A 22,860-nucleotide genomic window follows, 5' to 3' on the forward strand; every position below is an offset into this window, starting at 1 on the left:
AATAGTAAACCCCATTTTATTTTATTATTAGAATTGTAGAGGTTTGGGCAACACTTGGAACTGTTCAGCTGTTTTGATTGGGAGTGAAATCATGATGAGAAGCCCTCAAAACAAGGCATTTGAAACTAGGTGTGTGTAGAAATCTCTCAACCTTGTATTTCAGTGATTTCTCATTCCCCTTTTCCCAGTGCTCTGAACCTGCAGCTGCTCTTAGATGGAGACTTCTGAAAGACTGACAATACTTCTGTTTTTCAGTAATACTGTACTGCAAATCTGGCACCTTGCTTTGAGAATGTTCACTTGTTGATCTTAATTCTTTACTGGCTGGCTTTCCAGGTGCTTCTCTGTAAGGCTATGAAGTTGGGTTTCTAAAGTGCCTGTCTAGGGCTGAGCCTATACTAATTCTAGGAAAAAAAAAAAAAGGTCACAGTGCTCCAATTTCCTTTCAAATAATGTGCAGTATTCAGATTACTGAAGTGTAAAACAAGACCAAGGGTTGGTGACCTGGTAACCAGAAATTGTTAACGCTGTCTGTGTGCGTGGATAAGCTGAAGAACAAATGAGTTTGAAGTGCCACTGAGGAAACGCTTTAATAATGTGTGGAATTTTCATACAGAAATAACACCATCTGAAAAACAATGGATGCATTAAAATGATGTTTAGCTCTTTGAATAATTGACTTCAAAGATTGAGCTGTTGCTTCTATTCCTGTCTGTGCTGCAACTAGAAACTTTGCATCTTAACTGACACTTTTATTGTAGGTTGCTTGATATTTTGGTGAATTTAAGGCTTCCTTATTTTGCCCTATGAATAACCTCAGTCTTGACCTGCAGGGAAAGTCCTCTGTATGCCTGAGTTGTAGCTTAGATTTAAATGCTGGGTTAGACCTAGGTGTTGAACCTGAGTGTTGAATGAAGACCTACACTTCTGTGGAAGTATCTGTGTAGGTTTTGTGTGCTTTTGGCTGGTGGGATTGAATTGAGACGGATAATGTGAAATTCTTTTTGGAACAGAGGATCAAACAAAAGTTAAATCATTTGGAGAGTACATTTCTGCACTACCTGGCCATCAAAAATGACGTTTTGGAGCAACTTTCTTTGCATCCTCTCTTGACTCTATGTGCTGGTAATTTAGTGCAGAGGTACCTTGTGAAAAGGGTGGTGTTTTGTAGCTGAACTTGTAGAGCAGCATGTGTTTACGCTGGGACGGAATTGCGCTCCTGTGCAGGTAGCTAAGCACGTATCATCCTAGGTGCTTATCAACCTGTAACCTCTCCTAGGGTATAAGGGAGAGAGAAGAGAGGATTAAAGTCTCTTTCTAGCCATGTCTTTGTAGTTGTTTGGGGTGTTTTCTTTGCCCGGGTCACCTGTGGATTTCTGCCCTTCAGTGGAGCAATTCCACATAGCTTGCTGTCAGATACTTTTTTTCCTGTATCACTTATCGCTCGTGAGACTGTCACCTGTGTCTGTGTGGAGACCTAGCTGACATCGTGGGTTTTGCCTGCATGTTTTTGTCTCCTTTTTTTAATTTAAAGGAGACATTAGGCCTTTAATTAAAAGAAGACATTATAATCTCTCTGAGCGTGTTAGTCTGCTCGGCTCTTCTGACCAGAAGTTGGTAAAGATATTAATCAGGTAGATTGTGGAGAAGATGGCCAAGGAGTGCCTGCACCTGCACTTTTTCTCTTTCCTCTTACACAAAATCTTAATGTGAACCTCATACAAGAAAGAATTATGGCTGAACACAAACAATGTTATCTGACCTTCGTTGTAGACCTAATGGATTTTTTTCGTTGGTGGACAATTTCTCCCAGTAATTCACACTGCCCTCTTCTCCCAATGATTGCTTGTTACGTTTTCAGTGGGGAGAGATAAATTACTTCCTAGCAGAGACCTGTTACCTGCAAAATTGATTGGAAATTGTTTGCTGCTGAAGGTTAAGGTGCTGCCTCATTTAGAAGTTTTCTTCTGGGGAGGTGAAGAATTGCCCTGAAGGATAGGGCAAGGGCGGATGAGAGGGACTAAGGGAGGTCTGTCTGTTGCTGCTGGCCTGTCCTTCATTGGGGACAGGCAGACTCCTCTTGGGAAAGTGGGCCTTGAAAGAGCTGTAGTGAGAAATATGCCAGAGCAATGCTAATGACTTCTGATTCTGGCTGCCTTTGGTATGAAACGATGCCTGTTAAGGAGAGGTCGGCATTTTGACAGTTTTGGACTTTTTTTGGTGATTTGTAGTTTCAATGAACAATGGATGTTCAGTGTCTGGAACACATCTTGGTTGTCATCCCTCAGGGATTTGAAATATGGCAGCCTTCAAGAATCCTTTTGTCCCCTTCCCAAGATCACTTCAAAAGGGAATGTACAGTTTTGTGGGGGTACATCTGTGCATATCAGATTAAAAAAATAAATTCTCTCTCTCTCTGTCTCCAGCCTGCATGTTCTAGAAGTCTGTTCTTTGCCCTGGAGATCCGTTTGAATGCCTGCTACTGACTGTAGCTGAGTTCTTGTATCAAGCCTTGGATAACTGTCTTGTTGATGGTCAGGGATTGTTGTTGCCCGGGGGCATGTCAAAAGGAGACTTGTTCAGAGATGCTGATTGATCAGTAATATTGACTTCACTCAATCATTTTTTGTTCCCTTCCCTAGGAAGCTACTTACTGTATGTAATACCAAAAAAACATAAGTCTATTTCTACCCCAACATAGCCAGAGGCAGACAGAAGTTGGTGAAATGTTATTTTATCCTCTAACAACCTCAAAGGTTATGTTTTTGTTATGACAGTGAGGCTTGATTATAGTAATTCCTGCAACTCAAACCTTTCAGTAGGACATCTCTTCAGATTTCAGATGGCAACGGTCTCTCACTGGTCTGATCAGCAGTTATTTTATCAGATAGGCTCTTTCTTGGTTTAAAGAGGCTGCCTGTGCACTTGGATTTCTTTTGATATTGGCAGTAGATGGTTTCAAACCTGAGAAGTGTTGGGTATGAATTATGTACAAGACATGGTCCCAAGGAAATGGTTACAATTTGATTAATGCTTGGATAGAGGAATGCTTCTATATGCCTTTGACCTTCAAATTGCATCTTTTAAATGGTGAGCTGTAAGATGTGACTTTTTTCATTTTGGTGCCTATTGAATTTTGTTAATTCACTTTAAAAATTAAAGAGTTTTCTTTGTACCTGTCATATGTCAAGTTAATCAGGTTTTGTTTGCTGAACAGTTTTCCTTATGCTTCTGTGAGGGGTAAATGCTCCTCTTGGCTTCTTGCTGGGTTTGTAGGAGAGCTTGAAAGGGGAAAGATCTGTGCTGGTGCTTGTGTGTTTCTATAAAAGCAGCAGCAGTCATGGCAGCAAAGACTTGTGTATGTTGTGCAGTTCTGGATACATGTGTGTTATAGATCAAATCCTTGTCTCCAAACAAATCTGTGAATTGGTTGGTTTGTGCTGATGTCAGCAGTGAGCCTCTCATTACTTCTAATGCGATGGAAACCAGAGTAGGAGCCAGTTATCAGTTATGGAGGGTTCTGCTAAAAGCTTGCCAGCTGCAAGTAGTTGGCAAAGTGAGCTTTGAAAGTAGTTCAGCTGGTGCCTTGCATTTTGGGTTTTTATTTCCATTTATTCCTAAGGACATTTAACTTCTACAGAAAAAAGTGATGCTTTCTTCAAGGGTTTGTGTCTAATGTAAGTGAAGTGAGCTTAAGTGACTTGTCCGAGGTGGGTACAAAGTTCCTGTGTATGTAGTGAGGTGGTGTTAAAAATGTTTCTTGTTGTGTGGGGCAGGGATGCTTTAGTGTTTCTTCAGTTCTCCACCTTAGAGATGTGTCCACTTCAGCAAAACTGCTGATAAGCATTATGCAAAAGTTCCTGAAGCAATCTGTAAAACTTCTGCAACTCAGTGCTGGCACCAGCTCAAAGGTGATGTTTAACTTCCACACCCCCCCCTTTTCCCATTTTCCTGACCAATACATGTGAAATATCTGTGGAATAAGGTGAAAAATAGGATTTTTTGCATCATTTTATGTTGGTTGTATGTACAATGTCACATGCACAATATACCTCTATAAATAAGAGCAATGAGTCCCTGGGGACTAAGGGTAAATTTTAACAATATAAGTAAAATATTCCTGCATATGGAATTACTCTGTGGAGGATATTGGAATATTCAGCTAGAAAGTTTTTCAGCTTTGCTTTTCATGTGGCCATGCAGGCCAGGCCAGGCAAACTTACACCCAGCAAATAGTGAAGGAGAGCTGTTACCTTGTTATCCTTCCAAACAGCCATACCTCTGCACTTGGATCTTACCTTAAATATTTAATACTTGGAAAAACACTCATAAAACCTGTATTTGTGATGCTGGTAAAAGGCCAGCACTACAAAAACTAACCTGTGATGGTGCTGAATATTTGGAGTTTTGGCTTCATTCTCAGCTGATGAGATTTTTCCAATGCATTTGGATATCTGGAGTCTGGTATCTAGATTCTTTTCAATGACTGTATGTAACAGATACAACTCTCCTAGAAGCAAAATTCAGTTGTTTCAGTTGTCTTACTTGGGTTCTAAAGATAGTGTTCTAAAATTGTATTCAGTCTGTTTTCCCACCCAAAATCTATTGCTTGTCACTTATTTCATAAGAGACATAGGCCCTCAAAATTCTGTCTCACAGGTTAACTTGGTAATTCTTGCTTTGAGCAATTCTATTTCATCTTCAAGTATTGAATTTAAAAATCTGCTTTTTAAATAGAAAACTTTACTTGAGGTGTTCCTGCCATGTTATTACAATATTGTACACAGCAGCAATTTCACACTGCTTTGCTTATTATACTTCCCTTGTAATCTGAAGTTTCTATAGGAGGTTTGATTGTATAAATCAGTTTAGCATCAGCCTATTTCTATAACTGGCATGCTGTCAAATGATGACAGAAGGGAAGCTGACAAAGGTAAGTAGTACTTCCAAAAGACACATCTCAGTCATGATACTAAGGGATGGATTTTTCCTCTGTGTAATTGGAATAATTTGGGTTGGGGAGGAATTGGAGTCCAAAGTGGAGGCTTGACTGTGATTTGATGATTTCACCCCCTCCCCTCCTTTGCAGAGGTTATTTTAGAGGTTCATTGAGCATTAGGAACATATTTTTAATCATATGGTAAATATATTCAGTCTTTTCAAGAATTAATGCTTACTGGTGTTTTGCTGATGAGGCCAGCTATATGTTAAAAAAGGAGAAGGAGGAAAATACACACTCTTTTAAATTACATTTTTAAGAAGACTTTTTTTTTCCCTTTTAAAATACTGTGTATTTATCTGTTGCAGTACAGATTAAGAAATCAAAAATCTGTTTTCTTGCAAAAAACATACATTAAGCAAGGATCTGTTTATTTGTTAGCAATCCTTGATTAATACATTTGGCTAAAGATCTGTGGGTAGCAAATATGGCTTGAAACATCTGACTTGAATTAAATGAGAAAGGTTTAAAGATGCTGCTTTCCCCCCCAGAATTTACTCAAAATTGCAAGGCTTTTATATTCTGAGCATGCTTCCAAACTCCAGCCTCACACAGTGTGCTTGCCCAAGAGCACTAGGAAGAGAGAAGGGTATGATAGGTAAAAATGAACTTACTGTTTCAGGTGAACTGTAAGATGAACGTGAAGGAGAACACAAAAATACTGAAAGCAAATAGCCTCCTACAGCTGTTTCATTAAAATTGGATAGTGGTAGCACCAAGGAGGTGTTGACTGATAAAGTTTATTTATATGTAGTATGGAAATGGCTTTTTCCTGGCCATTGTTTCCATTAATTCTCAATTTCCTGCAAATTTTTAGCTTCATGCAAAGAAAACTTTCTGCCTAATGTGTGATGTAATGAGGGGGGGAAACTAAATTCATTAGAGTAGGATGATATGTGTATAACTGTTTAATGGATTGACATAAAAATATGTTGCAGAGGAGTTGAGTGGTTTGGACAGCTAAGAGAATCAATCAAAAATAAAATATTTGTAACCTTCAGGGTGCTGTTTCTGTGGATAACACTTGTCTGAAGTGAAATAGTGGCTTAACACCTTTTTAAAATGAGTCAGCAACTTATTTGGGTTTGCTACCACTGTCAGATGGAACATTTGAAGTTACTGTGTTTAAGAAAGATTAGAAGACAAAAGTGCCCCTTCCTCTACCTCTCTTTTAAAGTATGGTTTACTTTGTGCAATTTCTATTAAGTAGGAGGATTTTTCTCACTTTGAAAAACAACAGTTTGAATGAAGAAGAAAAATAGCTGGGAGATGTGAGCAGATGTCATACTTTCTTTCATCCACCACTCTTAAAAAAGCAAGAAAAAGCAAAAAGGGGAGAAGGGGTAATGACACCAAGTAGGCTTCAAAAATGGCAGAAGGCTTGCTGCCTTTTTGTTTATGAATCTGAATAGTGTTCTGAAATGAGGATATCTTTAACTGTCATCTTATTTAACCTTCCTTTTCTGTAGTAAGATGCACTTCAGTTTGAACAGGTGGTCTTATTTTGGGTACCAGACGTTCTCCCTGCTCAGCAGGCATGCTTGCAACATGGTGTCCTCTTAGATATTGGAGTTTTAATTGACATTTCCATCTAATGCTATACACTTTCCCCACATAATATGCTTAGCTGAGAGCTCTCAGTTTCAGCAGCGAGCTAAGGCAGCTGGAATTGCAATCTTGTTGCAAGTTCTTGCAAGCAAACTTCTGTTTGTAACTTGGTTGTAGAGACGCCTGTTAATTTTAAATGAAATCCCTGGCACTTCCTAGGGCCTTCAGAAAGTGGAAATTCTCTTTGGTGTCCCCAGTGTGACCATCACAACCTGAGCTTTGAATTACACTGCCATTTCGGCGTCGTTCTTCTCAATGCGCTAAGATGTCAAAACAAAATTGGGCATAAGGGCTGGAAATGGCTCTTTCTGTTTCTTCCTCTAATAGGTAATTGATGCAGGGGATGGTCTTAGAATGATCTTTTTTAAAAATTATGAGAGCCATATAAACCCCAACTATTTAACCTTTGAAATGGTGTGGAGTTTATTGTGCAGTTAAAGTCCAATATCATTAAGCTTTGTAGTTAATGTTTGCTCTATTGCAGCTCAACCGGTGGCAAACAAGCAGCTCATGGGCTTGAACTGTGGGACAGGGCAGCTCGTGTGTGTGTGGCTGCAGAGCTCCAGCTGAGGAAAATGTGTCCTCTTGGCACAAATATTTTATACCCTTTGACTTTGGACCTTTGTTGCTTTTTGTTACAAGCTTCTTGGGTGATGTTTCTTTAGTGAGTTACTGTATTATCTTGTAGCTTTTTGGTGTGTTTTTTCCAAACCCCAGCCTTTTAGCTGAACTTCAAAACTGGAATGGGATGGCAGGGTGGGAAACTGCTGGTGAGGTGACCTTTAGGAAATGCAGTTTCTTGCTTTTCCCTTGTCTTTCCCCAGAAAACTATGCCATGTAATGATTCATGTGTAATGCTGCACACCTCCTCATTAGTAAATTATGTGGCAGGTCTGTTTACTCTTATTCTGTCCCTCAGAGGACGATACTGGGAGTAATTTTCTTTAACTCGCAATACTGATCTTGAGTGGAAATGTCCTTTTATTTGCCTGGAATCTAGCAACATATAGATATGGTCTCCATTTTACAATAGTGTCTTGAAATTCTTTTCTCAGTCTCACAGGTTATTGCAACAAAAAGTTTTTAAGCTGGTTTGTTTGTTTGTTTTCTGAATAAAACTTTGAGGTGTGTAGTTTTCTGCATGCTCTCTAATTTAAGGATATTGAGACTTCAGTTAATACTATTGCAACCTTTTAAGCTTGTAAGTGGCTTCCAGATAAAGGTGAATGGGCTTATTTCAAAGGGGGATTTAAAATGCAAGGACTTGGCTGCATTACTGAGGTTTTCTGACCACTGAGTAACCAGTGGAAAGCTGTTTGAACCAAAATCCTCTGTGAAGGAGAGGTGAGCAGACAGGTTGTTGTTGTAAGACCTGTTGCGTGGAACTAAACCTGAAGCCAAGCTTCACTTCTTGGAGGTGCGCCAAGAAAGCGTGAGGGGCAGTCAGTGAAGAGCAACCTGTCCTAATGCTGAACTCTGATGGGGGGGTGTGTGTGTTGGAGCAGACAACCTCCACAGGTCCCTTGCAACCTAAATTATTCTGTGACTATCCAGAGACTGAGGTAAAAACGTCTCCTTATCTATGTCAGACGGTGTTCTAGACTCTGCTGCTGCCTGGAGTGTAAAAGCAATAGCATTGTAATAACTATGCTAAGTTAGTCCAAGGAGACCAGTGGCAGATCCATAGGGATATGTGTGAAGCACTGTATGCAAGAAATTGTAGGCAGGAAGGCAAGACCTGATTGCCAGCAATTTAAGGACAAGATCCTGAGTTTTCTTCTATTATCCTCCATATTAGTATGTTGCTGGGAATGAATGATATCCCATAGGTACTGGGAGCTGCTACAGGAACTTCCCAATGTCCCTCATTTTACCTGTGTAATGTAATTGTAATGCCATTCTAATTCCTTTGGACCACTGCATATACTTCTAGAGCCCGTAAACTGTGTTCAAACACTGATTATGAGCCAGAGTGATTGAAGAGATTACAGCTTCTTGTAATGAACCTTGCTTTCCAATTTGGCAAACCAACTTGGCTTGTGTAAGTTGGATTCCATGATTGTGTTTGATTTGTGGGGCACGTAAGATCTCAGTGCTTCACTTCAGAATCCCAGTCTGAACTGGGCTTTGTATTTTTGCTTGCTTTTTTTCCTCTTCTGCTCTATGTGTAGATCAGAAAGCAGGACTAGCCTGCAGAAATAATTTTCTGTTCAGTTTTGAATTAGAAAGGGAAAAAAAGGAGTTGTGAGAGCCTTCTGGGGTGATTCAGGTTGCCGTTACGCATTTTCTGAATCTGGGTATTTTCTTTCCCCTCCTCTTACATATTTGTGAACATTGAGGGTCAGTTGGTCAATGATATTTGTGCCCAGCTTTCCTCTCTCAGTGCTATCTCAAGACATTAGGGTATATCACAAGTTTGGCTTTGGGTAATTTATTTTGAAGCGTAGTTGTCAGCTAACTTCAGGATAACCCATTAAGCCTACCCATGCCATGAGCCACCTTGCAGAGCGGTGTACAGTGATCTTACAGGCTTAAATACATAATGTGCTGGTGCTTGTGGCTTCCTTTTGTGCACAAATAGCTGTTTTTCTTTTTGGAGACAAGATATTTTTATAGCTGATTGCATTTAGCAGTTACAGTATTATGAAGTGACTGGAGTTATTATCTGCGTGTTGCAGGCTTTTTTGGTTTTGCATTGTGCGGTGGTTGTCTTAAAAGCTTGCTGGAGAGGAAAGGATATTGTGCCATGTGCATGAAACAACAGGATGGAATTCAATGCTAATTTATGTTTTTGTTTTTGTTTTTTTTTCCCCCTCCTTTGCCTTGCAGAAGAGGAAGATGGTGTTTGGGAGAATGGACTCTCTTACGAATGTCGCACTCTGCTTTTCAAAGCTGTTCACAACCTGTTGGAGAGGTGCTTAATGAACCGGAATTTTGTACGCATTGGGAAGTGGTTTGTGAAGCCTTACGAGAAAGATGAAAAACCTATAAACAAAAGGTAGGATGTTTTATTTTTGTTAAAGAAGTTAGTGTGTTTATTTAAGCTTTGTGCTAGAGGAAACATTTACTTAAGAGCCCTCTGTGTATGGTTTGTTTGGGAACCTGGATCTTGTTTTTCTTTTTTCTTGGAGTTCCTCAAAACTTCCTTTTGTTGAAAGGAAGTAATATTAAAGGCAGTAGGCAACCTTTTACAGTACTGATACTCAAATACAGACCACAGGTAATAGGGATACTAGTGAAGAAGCTGGAGTCTTCTAAGGAAGGAAGAAAAGGATAACAGCATTAAAGAGAGACCTGCTCTTTGGACTTACCTGATTCTGACTGTTAATGGTAAGGCTCGTTCTTTGAGCAGGCAGGATCTGGAGAGCTATTTACAGGCACCATGTGAGATTTGGATAAATTGCATCTTATGGGAGATGCTGAGAAGAGAGTTTGTAATGTCAGCTCCTTTGCTGAGAAGAGAGTTTGCAATGTCTGGGAACACTGGTGTTATAAGAATACATGTGGCCCCCACTTTGGGGGGGAGGAGGGTGAGAGGAGAATTTTTATCTCAATTGGAAGGACTTCTTCTCATGGTTCTAACGTGGTTTGACACGGTCTATGTTGCCTAGCAATAAATAATGAAATGAATAAAAACTAGGTTAGCTGGAACAAGTTTAATCGCTGCTCCCAAATCAGCTTTTAAAATCCAAAGTAATTTAAAGCTCAGATGATGTGGGGGTTTGTGTGTGTAGGGTTGGGGGGTTTTTTGTTAATATGTGTCTATATGCATGTATTAAATCCTTCATGCAGGAAATTTTGAGATCAGTGGCTTTGCTTTTTGGGTGTGGAGTTGGCCATTGTTGGCATCTTCTGCAGTAAATTTAAACTTGAAAGAAAATTAGAGCTGTTCTGGAGCAAAAGAAGCAGAAGCACATGTTTGCATGTGTTTCTATTAGTAGTTGTGAACTGCTGCTTTTAATTTATGTATAAACTTTAGTTCTGGGCATCTTTCTCCACCCTGCTCAGGACAAATGTTTCCACTCTGGGGTGCCCTTGTCCATCCATTTCTTCTGTGTGTTGTTGCTGTAAATCACTAGTAAAGAGTTTACTTTTTAACTATTTAGACCAATGTTTTCTTGGCATGGTCTGAGCTTTCTTCATCTGAGGAGCTGGTTTTCCAAATTGCCATTTGAAACTAGCATTAGTTATGGCATGGCATCTCTTGGAGTATTTCTATAAAGCTCTATGCACCAGCTGGAAAAGCTGATGAAAGGTTTTAAAATAAAGTAAGTGTTTGTTTAATTTGGAGATGCTGATTAGTATTATTTAAGATGGTCAGAAGGTCAGCTTGCTTGATGAAAATAAGTGGAGGAATAGTGTGTTTACCCACACAACTACTTCACCATAAACTGCCCAGAACTACTGGAAAAATATGTAGAAAGATTAGACAGATCTGTGTAAGACAATTTCATTGCAGAGAAGTCTCAGTGTTTCCTAGCAGATAGCTCAGTACCATGTGATACTCAGAGGACTGGCTTTTATGAACTGAAGTGAGAGGAATGGTTCACAGATGTGCATACTTGTGGCATATTTGGCTCATCCCTTCTAGGAATATCTAGAATTTGGATGATCCATACTCTCTGCAAAATTAGGTTGTTCAGAAGTGTCAGTTCAGGCCTCTGCTGCTCCCAACATCTTCCTGCAGGAGAAACCCAAATGATGATAGGTGCTTTCTGATACCTCCTGTGGAGATACAGTGTGTCACTGTGTGATTGAGGAGATGTCAGCTGGAACCCTTTGAGTGGATTTTGGTCTCTTGTATGAATTGGAATACTCTTCCGGTCAAAAAGGGCATCTTTGTCTTGCCGAATGTGAAGTGTGAAACTTGGGTGTAAAAGGATTTGCAGCCTGCCTGGAAAATCCTCTGAATGTTGTACCTGAGGGGCTAATACACTCCTTACTAGACAATAGCTCCAGAACTAACAGAAACTAAACCTCAATACAACTTCTGCAGATTTTTCCTTCCTTAGGATCAATTTGATCAGCAAGACCTGTACTATGTTTACATTTTTCATAAATGTGGCTGACTTAAGCCACCCACAGCCCTTCCCCAAAGCTATTCTTCTGGATGCACCTAGCTTAAGAATCAGAACATTTTTGAAGGTCTATTTTTGGGCATTTTCACCATTTTTCAAGTAATATAGTAGTAATATTCATAATGCTAATCTCAAAACATACTAGCTTTTGAGCTTAGCATGTCATACCAGCTTCTTGATGTAGGAGGAATAGAGTCTCTTTCAGAAGACTTTGTGTTTCTTCTTCAGTTAGAAATATACATAGCACCCAACAAGTGCTGCTCCTTCTTTATGGAAGAGTCCACAGATGAATGTGGCAGGTACTGCATCTGTCAGGGAATAAAGACTTTCTGTTCAGGAAGGTTGTAATTCCTTCTTTGCATTGCTTGTATATCTCATTCGTAAGGAAGAAAAAGGTCACCTGTGCTGGTGTTGGTGTATTTGTATTCATCCTTTCCTTCTCAGAAAACATTGATTAATGGGACAAGTACAGGAAGAAACTATGCATACCTAAAACCACGAAGGTTTTGCCCCCACCTCTGGTGGTGCCTTGCTCCATTTCAGGTCTCATCACTGGTGTCTTTAGTGCCTGCTTCCATCCCATGTTGTCTTTTTCCTTTGCTTTGTTTGGGGCTGTTCTTTCCGTTAACGTTCATAAGCCTTGAGTGTAGAATTCCCATGCCTATATAATTTAGAGGTACTGAGTGTACCAGGGCTATGAAGTCTGCTTCAGATCATAGTTTACACTGCCCTGCACTTTGGGGCTTGATAGGCTGCTCTATAGACTTGGGGTGTGTGTTATAGCTTCAGATTTTGATAAGGTGGTTGTTCTTGCTGGCAGTTGTTAGTTTGAAAGACTTTGATTAGAGACTGAGTAGTCAGAGCTCTTGGTGATGGAGGTCATGTAATGTGCACTCACTGGAGCTAAGGTTGAGTGATGTGCAGGAGCTTTAGTCCCCCTTTTTCTGTTTCTTTCACTTGGAAGGATATGCAGATAGAGCTGTTGTTTTCATTTGAAGCTGATCCTGTCTGGGTTTTTCTGAATTCTCTTTGAAAGCATGTAGTTCCAGAATGTGCAGTTTTCTGCTCTCCCAACAATAGAAGTCCCTCATGTTGTGCTTTTCCTATGTATGTGGCAGTGCAGCAGAGCTAAGGCTGTGATTTCTAGTAAGTGTTTGGCTGTGATGAGACATCCTTAGGCAGTCAGGGCTTCCTGTCTGTTGCTCTGTTTTTCTTCCTTGTATAAGGATATATTAAAAAACCAAAGTAAAACAAACAAACAACAACAAAGCAACCACTGACAAACAAAAAAGCTAAACCAAACAACAAAACCCCAAACACAACAATAAAAGGGGCAAAAAATCCCCCCAAACCCAAACAGTAGCCCCTACAAACAAACCAACAAAGCCCCCCAATAAAACAACAAACCACAAACCCTTTCTTTTCATCATTGTGTTGTATACATTTTAATTTTCAAAGGACAGTCCTTAACATTCATGAACTGATGCCCCTGCAACGTGTGAATAGATGACCAAAACAGTAAGAATTAGTGCCAAGTGTTCACTGCTTGATTATCTTCTGTGATGCAACTCCTAAACCAAACTAACTTGTTAAGCTAACCTCAAAAAATTTGCTGTGGAATAAGTAAAGACCTAAGATGTTTGCAGGCTGCATAGTGACCAAGTCTGCAAGGTAATAAGCATGACCTGCTCTTCCCTCCCTCCACTTGCTTGTCCCAAGTCTAAAACCAGCATTAAGAAAAGTGAGACAGTCATGTATTTGGTGAAATTTGATCTGTGAGAACAAGTCACGATTACTGTGCCTGAGGAAACTGTCTGAGGTTTTCAAGTATGCCAGTTCCACTTCTGTTTATAGCTAGGGCAGGAATGGAGCAACTGACTCCCTGAGCTGTGTGGTGGGGTTTTGTTGTTGCTTTTTTGTAAGCAGGTGATTTTCAGTTTTCAGGAGTGGGTGATGGTGATCAACAGGAGAATTAACAGCAGAATAAAAGATTAAAGAGAAGGGTTTTGCCAATGGTCTTGGTTGTGACCAAACAACGGGGAGGGGAGAATAGAAATAATTACCTCAATATTTGTCACAACCTTTTGCAATCACTTAAAGCAAGCTAGATTACAGAAGCTCAATAATGTGGTTTAAACGACTGCATATTAAATTACAAAGTTTGACAGATAGGAATGTCCTTCTCTTTTCTCCTTTCCAACTTACTGTGGTGTTACTGCCATGTTCAGAAATAGGTTGGGTATGCATTAGTCAAAAATCCATCCCTTAAATGTATGAGATGGAGATTGTGATCTGCACCCAGCTGTCCATCTACCTTTTCTGGTTAGATTGCTGAAATGACAGCCTTTGGATGAGAATTTTCCTCTTGCCAGCTGGATGACTAAATAGTAGGAGATACTCAGAAGCATCATGATTAGGAAACTTGTCAGATTAAACACTGTTTTAGATACAATTCCTTTAATTTAGAGGATTTAATCTGACACTCTTAATGAAAGGAAACCAAAGTATGAAGTGTTTGTGGAGGATGGCTCCTGAAGTTTTGGTAGTAAGTGCAACTTGCTAAACTTTGACATAATTGAAATACCAGTAAGCAAACAATTGAGTAATCCTGAGTTGGTGGGAGGATCTGATAGACAACTGAAAATCCAGAATGCTAAAAGCTACTGTATCACTTGTATGTTGCTTTTTCTTTTCCTTCCCCTTGTAAATAGGAAATGGTATAACCAATTGCAGTCAGTGGCAAACCAGAACTTGTCTCTCAGTTCGCTTAAAAACACACAACCCACCAAAAAACCCCAAACCAAAACAAAAGAACCCACCAAGAACCCACCCAAACAACCAGAACACCCCAAAAATCCAGTTAGAAAATTGTAAGTGATAAGCTTATCATAGCTCACAAAATGAACCTTGCTGCACAGGTTTCACAGGTAATGCTGTTTAGCGTTAGTCTGAGCACGGGATTTTATAATGCCAGCTCAGTGTCCTTTTATTTTTCCACAGAAATACCATTTCACCTACCTGAGGTAAATAACAACTATATGACCTCATGGAATATGAGTGCTGAAGAGTATTCTATGTGTATACTTTTGGGGTGTTTTCTTGAGCCTTTGTTCACGTCTTTGTCTTGATTTGAAGGTGTGCTGATTATAGTTGTGAATTTCTTTGTTTTTCTCTCTCTGCTGGGAGGAAGAGGTAAAAGTAGCCACAGTGAATGGGTTTGCTGGCAGATCTGCACTGCTGAGTGGCCCTGGCTGCAGCAGGGGGTTGGTATTTTGGTGATGGTGTTTGTTTGTGGTGGTGGTGTTTTGGTTTGGTTTTTGTTTTCAACTGGGCCATGGAAATGGTCTTGCTGTCCGCTTCAGCAACGTGTATATTGATAATGTAACATGAATGAAATCAGCTATTGTCTGTTTGGTCTTCACTGTCCTTAGGACAAAGGGAATGCTCTGCTTTCAGTCCTGAGCCCACATTTCAGCCTTTTCCCCATTTAGCTACCTATTTCTCATGGGTTCCCTTTCCATAGGAATGGGGTAGTTTGCTGCTTGATCCCTCTAGGATGATGCTGTGAATTATTAAGGAATAGAATGAGGAGATTTCTGGGTGCTAAAGCTTAAAACCTTCTACTTGAGAGAGTTAACCATGTAAGATCAAGATGTAGCCCCAGGTCTCGTGTTTATTTCTATATATTTAATTTGAAGCCTTAGTAACTGAATCTACAGGGCTCTTGCTTTATACTGTGGGAATATTTGCTATTTAGCCTGTTGTGTTCCATTTAGTCTGTTACACTCTTTCTGCAGTGTAAATTTCTTCCCTATGTTAATCTGTAAATCAAACAATGTCAACATTTTTTTACAACAGCTCTAATGAGGCTGTTCTGGCATCATGTACCGGCAGGAGAGCAGGTGATGTTTTTCCTTTTGCTGTAGACAGCTGGAATTGAGAGCTGCTGTAAGTAGGACAGTGCAGGATAAACAGCAGGAGCTGAGAGCATTGATCACATGATTGTCTCTTTGGAATATTGGGTTGCTACAGAGACTACAAGCAGGCAAATTTAGCACTTTACATCACAAAGCAGTTTTCTTCTATTTAGCTTAAGTTGCAGTGCTAGTTGGTTCATCAGGAAAAAATAAAGATATGACTGCTTGGGTTTGGCTTTCGACAATAAATCAATGCTCTTCTTGTTCACTGAACAGTGAGATGATAAATGCACCACAGAGATACTTCACATTTTGTTAAATGAACATTTTTATAATGCATTTAAATTCTGAACTTTGGAAAAATCTGGCTTAACAAGATGTTTGTAAATGTTTCAGAGCAGGAAAGAGCAATGGATTGAAAGCTGTTCCACTGTCTCTGAGATAGAGTAATGTCTACTGTTAGCTGCTTCCCAAATGTGTTCTGAATTAATATATATATATATTTTTTTACAGCAGTGTGAAAGCTCAACCTCAGATAATTGAGATGTGCATCCTCAATAATTAAAGGATGCAAAAATATGAGGTGAACAGGTTTACTAGTCTCATTTAAGGTCTGAAATACTGGAGTGCAAGCAAACTCTTTGTAATATTGCTTATAACTTGTATCTGGAGAAATAATTGTTTATGTGTGTGTATCTAAACCTCTAGTTGCATTCTGAAACATTGCTTGCTTCTTTGTAAGATGTCATGCTATAGTTTTAGTAGTGTTTTTTTTATTCAGCCTTGGTTTTATTGGGATGAAGCTAAGCTCATGAATGGAAAAAATGTGGAAGTCTTTAAGGTGAATGTGACTTCCTCAGGAACACAGGCAATTTGCTACACTTCTATTTGGTTTAAGGAAGAAAACTTGGTTATAGAATAAATAAATATTGTTAACTCTTAGGTCTTAGTAAAATCAAGCCATCCTCAGCTATGTGAAAAGCATGTTGGAGAGCCTTTTGACAATACTCATTAATGATGTGCTTTGAACTGGAAGGGTTTTTTTTTTCTACTTTGCTATTAGCTATGTTTTTTTCTTTGTGTTATCGTCAAAATCAGCTTTCTGCTATGTTTGCCATCATGACCATAGGGAGAGACTCGGAGATGCTCAGGAAAATGTCTGCAGTTCCATCTTTTTGTCAGTAGCTAGAGAATCATCTGTGTTTTGAGATCTTATTACTTTATGTTAAGATACAGAAGATGTAACTGGCTAGAAAATGTAAATGTGCATTTGTTTGGATTTCTTTGTGCTTTCCCATTAAGGATGTTAATGCCACTGTGTCTGCTTGAAGTGCAGATCTCATGATGGGGCTGATACAAACTCTGATGTTAAGGGGAACTTGTAGCCAAGGGCAAGAAAGGCATGTTTGTGAATTGATTAATGATGATTCAAACTCTTATCATAAAAAGTAGTACTGCAGTGTAATGAGTATGTATGATAACATGTTCTTCCTGGAGAACTAGAAACTAATTTATCCTACCCCTTATTTCCCTCAGCCCCCAGTGCTTAAAAAGCAAAGCAATGGCCTCCAAAATAACTAAAACAACCCCAAAGAAAGCTCTTCTGAAGTATTCAATTGTTGGAGCCATTTGTGTGTTTGCCTTGTGTGTGGTTTTTCTTTCTTTCTTTTTCTTTCCTTTTTTTTTTGCTGCTTCTTTTTAATTTCTTGAGAAAACTCCAGTGTTTTCCCTTGCAATCATTTTTGGTGTTGTGTTGATATAACAATCTGATTTCAGTATTTTACTTTCATATTTTGCTTATTACAGTAAATGAGTACTTAATTTCCTGCTCCTTTATAGTCTGAATTAATCTTGTGGAGGTTTGTAATTCAGGGTTATGGATGGTGAGTGGAAACTGAAGATGCTGTGTTTAAAAGAAGTCTGGCTGTTGAAGTGCATAGGTGTGAAGGTGGCTGCATAGAAAGCCGCTCTTCATTAGTGCACAGCAATGTTGTGGCTGTAGCTGGAAGATGCATGTAGTCACAAAGAACTGTTCTGAACAAGCACTTAGAAAGAAAAGGTGGTAGATGGGTCCTCTTGAGGGAGTTGCTTCTGCTTTTTCTTCTGTTAGCTCAGAAAGCCTCAAGTGGCTTGGCAGCTTCAATCTTTCTTCTCCATGATGAAAAGCCTCAGAGGGTTGGCTGACAAAGAACAAAGCCTATGGTGTAACGTGTTGTAGGATAGAGGATGGTGTAGTGCATGTTGAGCATATGGTCAGGTATTTAATTTCTCCAGCCTTACTCTTTGGCAGCAATGTTTGTTTTCTGCCCTATGCTGATTGCTGTAGGGTTGTCTCTTAACCTGGGTACAGAATAAAGGAGGAAAAAAAAAAAAGCAACAAAAACAAGTAACTGAATATGAAGGGTATTGGGGCTCCTTGGTTTGTGTGTGACCCTTAAGACCTTGTTTCTATTTCAATTTTTATTTCCCAAATAACTTCTTTAATTCTGACACTGGGCTGTGTTCTCCAGCTCAAGAATTTACTGTAGAAGGCAACTGTCACCTTTTTAAAAGACCTTCTTGGACACTTTAAAACCATTTAAGTGGCATACCAAAATAGTCTGTAGTGAGGAATAACTGTTTGGGGATGCTTCTATTTGGGCAACTATGATGCATCAGTTGGGAACTCTCAGCTCTATTACTGCTGCTTCTAATTGTTGTCAGCCAGTCATGATATATTGATTCTTGGTCAAAATGCCCTGAAGGGTTTTGGGTGCTGGCCAGCATGTACCAATTTTTGGCAAATCTTTTATATCAGCCCGAATTAATGATGCATATTAATTAGAGACTTAAAACTGTAGCTGATGTTTGTGCTCCTAAACAAGGTGTGTTCTACCCCATTGACAGGGAAATGATAGCATCCTAATTGTGACAGCTGTTAGTTCTGGGACACTGATTCTTACTTTGCAATGCCCATTTTTCTCCTGTAGGAAATGGCAGGAGAAAGTGTATAGTTGATAAGGATATGGTAAATATTTTAGAAGGGTTAGCAGTGCTTTGACTTAGTGAAGTGCTTGTTTCAACTGAGAAGTCATTTACAAAGACAACCTAGGAAAATATAGTAAATCAAACCAACCCTCCTCACAACTCTCCTCCAAACAGGAAAAACCCCATTCTATTTCAGCTGAAACTTTTGGATGTCTTTGTTTGAATTTACTGTTAAATGTGCTGTAGGTTTTATTAGTTGGAGACTTCCTTGTTGATTCTGCTGTCGCAGTCTCCTTGCCTTTCAGCCCTAGTGTGGTGCTGATTTGAAGTATGCAATCTAGTGAAGTGTGGATTAGTGAGGTTCTAATGCAGCTAATGTTTGTGAAGCACTTTGAAGATATGAAGCTCTACGTAAGTACTAATGTGGAGGAAAAAAAAACCCAGACCTAATTACCTTTTTATCAAGAAGGTATTTTGAGATTTGCTAATGGAGATGTAGAAACCTCATGTATATGTAAATTTCAGTGTGCTTTTCCCTCCTACCCTTCAGTTTCTCCTGCAAAAGTAGAAATAGAAATTATATTCAGGTTCTCCACATCAGTTTCAGTTTCTTCTCACACAGAATCACCTTTTTTTTTCTTTCTTTCTTTCTCTTTTCCCCATGAAACTAAACCATCTTTGTTTCGTATGATGAGAGTGAAGAGGGAGCATGGGGGATGATATAGAAAATGGAGCATAGGTGAGGGCTGAAGGTTGCTTAAAATAGCACTAAATCCAAAGGGGGGTGTGTGTGTCTCTCTTAATTTATTGTTTAAGTTGCTTTCAGTGTTGGAACTCATTCTGGCTGGATTCTGGTGTGCCCAGATCAACATTCATAGAGAATGCTCATTCCGATGCCACATTTGTATTCAGAGATCAGTTGGAAACTGGATTATTGATATTTACATTCCGTGATTAGGATTTAATGAAATGAAGTTAATTAGAAATATTAATGGAGTAATAACTTTATATTCAGGGTCAGGCAAGCAAATGAGATTTTTTTTTTGGGGGGGGAGAACTAAAGTTTTGTTTTCAGAATTCATTTAAAATAAATAAATAAAATAAGAGAGGATATTAATCCAAGCTCTAAGACAAGCTACTATTTTTATGCTGCATCTGCATTTCAAGGACTTCACTCTTTCTTTTTTCTCTGCATGCAGGACAAAAGATTTGAGCATTGAGGTGTAGTTTGGGGCTTTTTTTTTTTTTCTTGGTTTTGATATTTCAGTCATGAGATGTTCTGCAAAAATTATCTGGTGATCTTCTGAGCTACTTAAATGTCTGCAAATAAATGCCTGGGATGAACTCCGGGTTAGGCAGGAAACCACCAGCTTGCTTTCTGTTATTGTGTCCTTGACTGAATTGTAGAGGTAGTCTGCCTATTTAGCCCAAAGTGAGAAGTAGATGAATTCCTCCCCCCCCTTTCTAATTTTTTTTTCTTGATTAGGATTTTTGGCTGTGGGGTGAGTCACTGAGAACAGGAGAGAGACTTGGTGAAATGCTGGACAGAGTGAGAGATGGATAGATTGATTGATTTTATTTTTCTTTTCTTTTTAAAATAGGTTAAGGTAAGGTGTGAGAGGATTCCTCCTGAGCTGGGGTTGAGGCAACATTATGTACTAATCATCAGTCTGGGGGAACTTATGGAAATGGAGACTCTACAAATAGACTTATTAAAAATAAAGTGCAAAAAGGGCGTTTCTAGAGCTTCTTGCTAAGTCCATAAAAGGTGTGTATAGGGATAGTCACTAACTTCAAGCTCTCTTCTTTATTTTCCCTTCTTCCTTTTCTCCACTCCACTGCAAGAAAGAGTCAGTATGGCTTTTAGGTTTTAATTTTAACTAGGATTCTTCATGTCTTCCTTGTGACTACAAGTGAAAAAAAGCCCTGTAAACTAACAGGAGTTACTATGTTAAATGTGAAGAGACAGTTGCTGAGCATGACTGGCTAGGAGGATATGTAAGGCTACATTTGAGTACATAAAGTGTTAGCTTTGCCTTTCGTGTTGCCCTTAGTTTAAAGATCGGTGTTTTCAGGAGATGCTGTGTGCGCCATGTGGGAATCTTGTTTCCCTTAGCTTCAGTCTAAGGACGGCGCTGGTTTTGACTGTGTATTTCTGCAATGAAACAATATTATTCTATGGTGAATGAAACGTTTTTGCTGCACCTCTGGAAGTGCTGAAACAAACCCCCTGAGGCCATGTACATCACTTTTCTGTTTAAACACTTAACTTTCACCAGTTCTGCTTATAAATTTTTCTCATGTTTGGCCTGTGTGGGATGAATTGTACCACGGCAGAGCTGCTCTCCCTGCCCGACTAGTAGTGTGCTGGCATCTTGCATGCCAAAGCTGCTTGAATGATGTCAGTGACAACAATGGCTACTCTCTTACTTGAGTATTTTGTTGGAAACTTCTCCCCTGCTGAGTAAAGGGAGAAAAGAATTCTCATTTGGGGGTTTTCTGCTTGTGTGGTTTTGTGTGGGGGCTCGGTGTGTGTGTTTTAAATTTGGCTTTTGCATGATGACCTTGAATTTTCCTTGCGACTTCTTAGGACTGGTTTTGCAGCGTAATGAATTGAAGTGCTTCTGTTATCATGCTGATGCTTCTCTTTTGTCTTGGTTTATTTGAATTCCATCAGATTATGCTACAATTGTCTGCCCTTTATTTGTGTAATAATGTGGTGTTTACAAGAGGCATAGCTTAATTGCATTGGAAGTGTATTTAAAGAATAGGGGCTTTTATTTTTAAACTTTTGCCTCACTTATACTAAGCCTCTAAATTGTTATTTGTCACTGGGCACCAAGAACACTCTCTACTCTTTCCCCTTAAACCATCCAATATGATTTAAAAAACCCCCAATAAATCAAATTGAGAATCGGTTTTCAACTATTTGCATAAGGATTAAAGTTTAATCAGGTTTCCATATAGGAATTTAGTGATGTTTGCTCACTTTGTGACTTCACTTGAACTTGAAATCATCAACAAAGTGCTTGGCTGCATCATCACTGCCTTTTGGGAGCAACTTCACTGGGATTCCTGAGCAATGTTATTTCTTCTGCAGGGAGCTTTCTGTCCGGAGCTGGGTTACTGAAGCAGTTGTGTTGTGTGGCTGTCAATGAATAGGGATCATTCACTCATTTGCTAAACAGCGGTGTGGGTTTTTTTTCTGTTGTTCCTAAAACACAATTCAAATCGAACAGCAGATCAGCACTGCCAGCTGCATGCACCTTGGGAACTGCTCTGCTTCGGCCAGGGCCAGCCACTTGGAACATTCCTCCCTGAGCTCACTTCGTGGCCTGCTTTAAGTTACTGTTGTAATAAATGTGCTGCATTTCCTGTTCTTCCTCAAACGGTTTGTGGGTTCTCTCATCCTTGAAGTGTCTTATGTCCCTAATTTTAAATCTGCTGGTCGACAAAGCCATGTATTTAACACTCCTCATTGCAGCCACAACCCTGGTGGCTGCTCTCTGGCTCTTTGGGGTGATCCTCAGTGAGCCGACATCTCCATTTTCACAGACGGGATGAACTGTGCCTATTGCAGAAGCATTTTTCCGTACAATTTACTGCCCCACCATGTACCTGCTGGTGGAGGAAAGAAACTTCTTGGAAATTACACTGAAGATGTATCCAGTAACTGCACCTGGGGAGGTCGAATGTTAATAGAGTTACTCAGATGCTTGGGGTTTGTCGGCTCTTCATGCCCTGGAGCTCTCTTTGTATTTTCTTTAGGAACGCAAAACTTGCTTTGTGCTCTCATGCTGTAGACTAAGCCCTGAAAGCCTTTCATGAGGTCAGAGAGCATGCATGTGATCCTGAGTGTTAGGTGATGGGCTCTTTTGGGGGAAACAGTGATGTTGCATTCATCTAGTCTTAGGCTACAGTAGTTTATGGAGTGTCTTTTTCATTTGATCTTGTGAAAAAAAGCTTTAGCGACTGCTGTCTTGTCTGACTTAATGTAGTCTCTTTCCCTTGACTTGTTTGTTGTGTTTTTTCCCTGAGACTGAGCAGGTGCTCGATGTTACCCCCCCCACCCCCCTTACAGAGAAGGGTTTATTTTCTGTGCAGTAGCTTATGAAGTATTTTTAAGGTTCTCCTTGACTTTCATTCTTCTGTTACTGAGATGGTGGACCTAATTGAATGTCCAACGTGAATAGCATCCTCTTGCTTTTAAACATCTGTTCTTTTCCTGTGGGAGTGTATTAGTCTGGCAGACACTTGAGATAACTTGTAGCTCATGTAACTGAAAACTGCT

The 22,860-nt window shown here is 39.6% G+C and overlaps 1 protein-coding gene across 2 annotated transcripts in view; it reads left to right on the forward strand.

Moving 5' to 3' along the window:
• Window positions 1-22,860, forward strand: part of MED13 (mediator complex subunit 13) — a 54,727-nt gene that overhangs the window by 2,982 nt on the left and 28,885 nt on the right. For both annotated transcript variants that reach the window (XM_054167113.1, XM_009902780.2), the window contains exon 3: window positions 9,437-9,605. In XM_054167113.1, the coding sequence (XP_054023088.1) occupies window positions 9,437-9,605 (169 nt within the window). The remainder of the gene's footprint in view (window positions 1-9,436; window positions 9,606-22,860) is intronic.

The sequence above is a fragment of the Dryobates pubescens genome, chromosome 13 (genome assembly GCF_014839835.1).
Source record: "Dryobates pubescens isolate bDryPub1 chromosome 13, bDryPub1.pri, whole genome shotgun sequence".
Taxonomy (NCBI): domain Eukaryota; kingdom Metazoa; phylum Chordata; class Aves; order Piciformes; family Picidae; genus Dryobates; species Dryobates pubescens.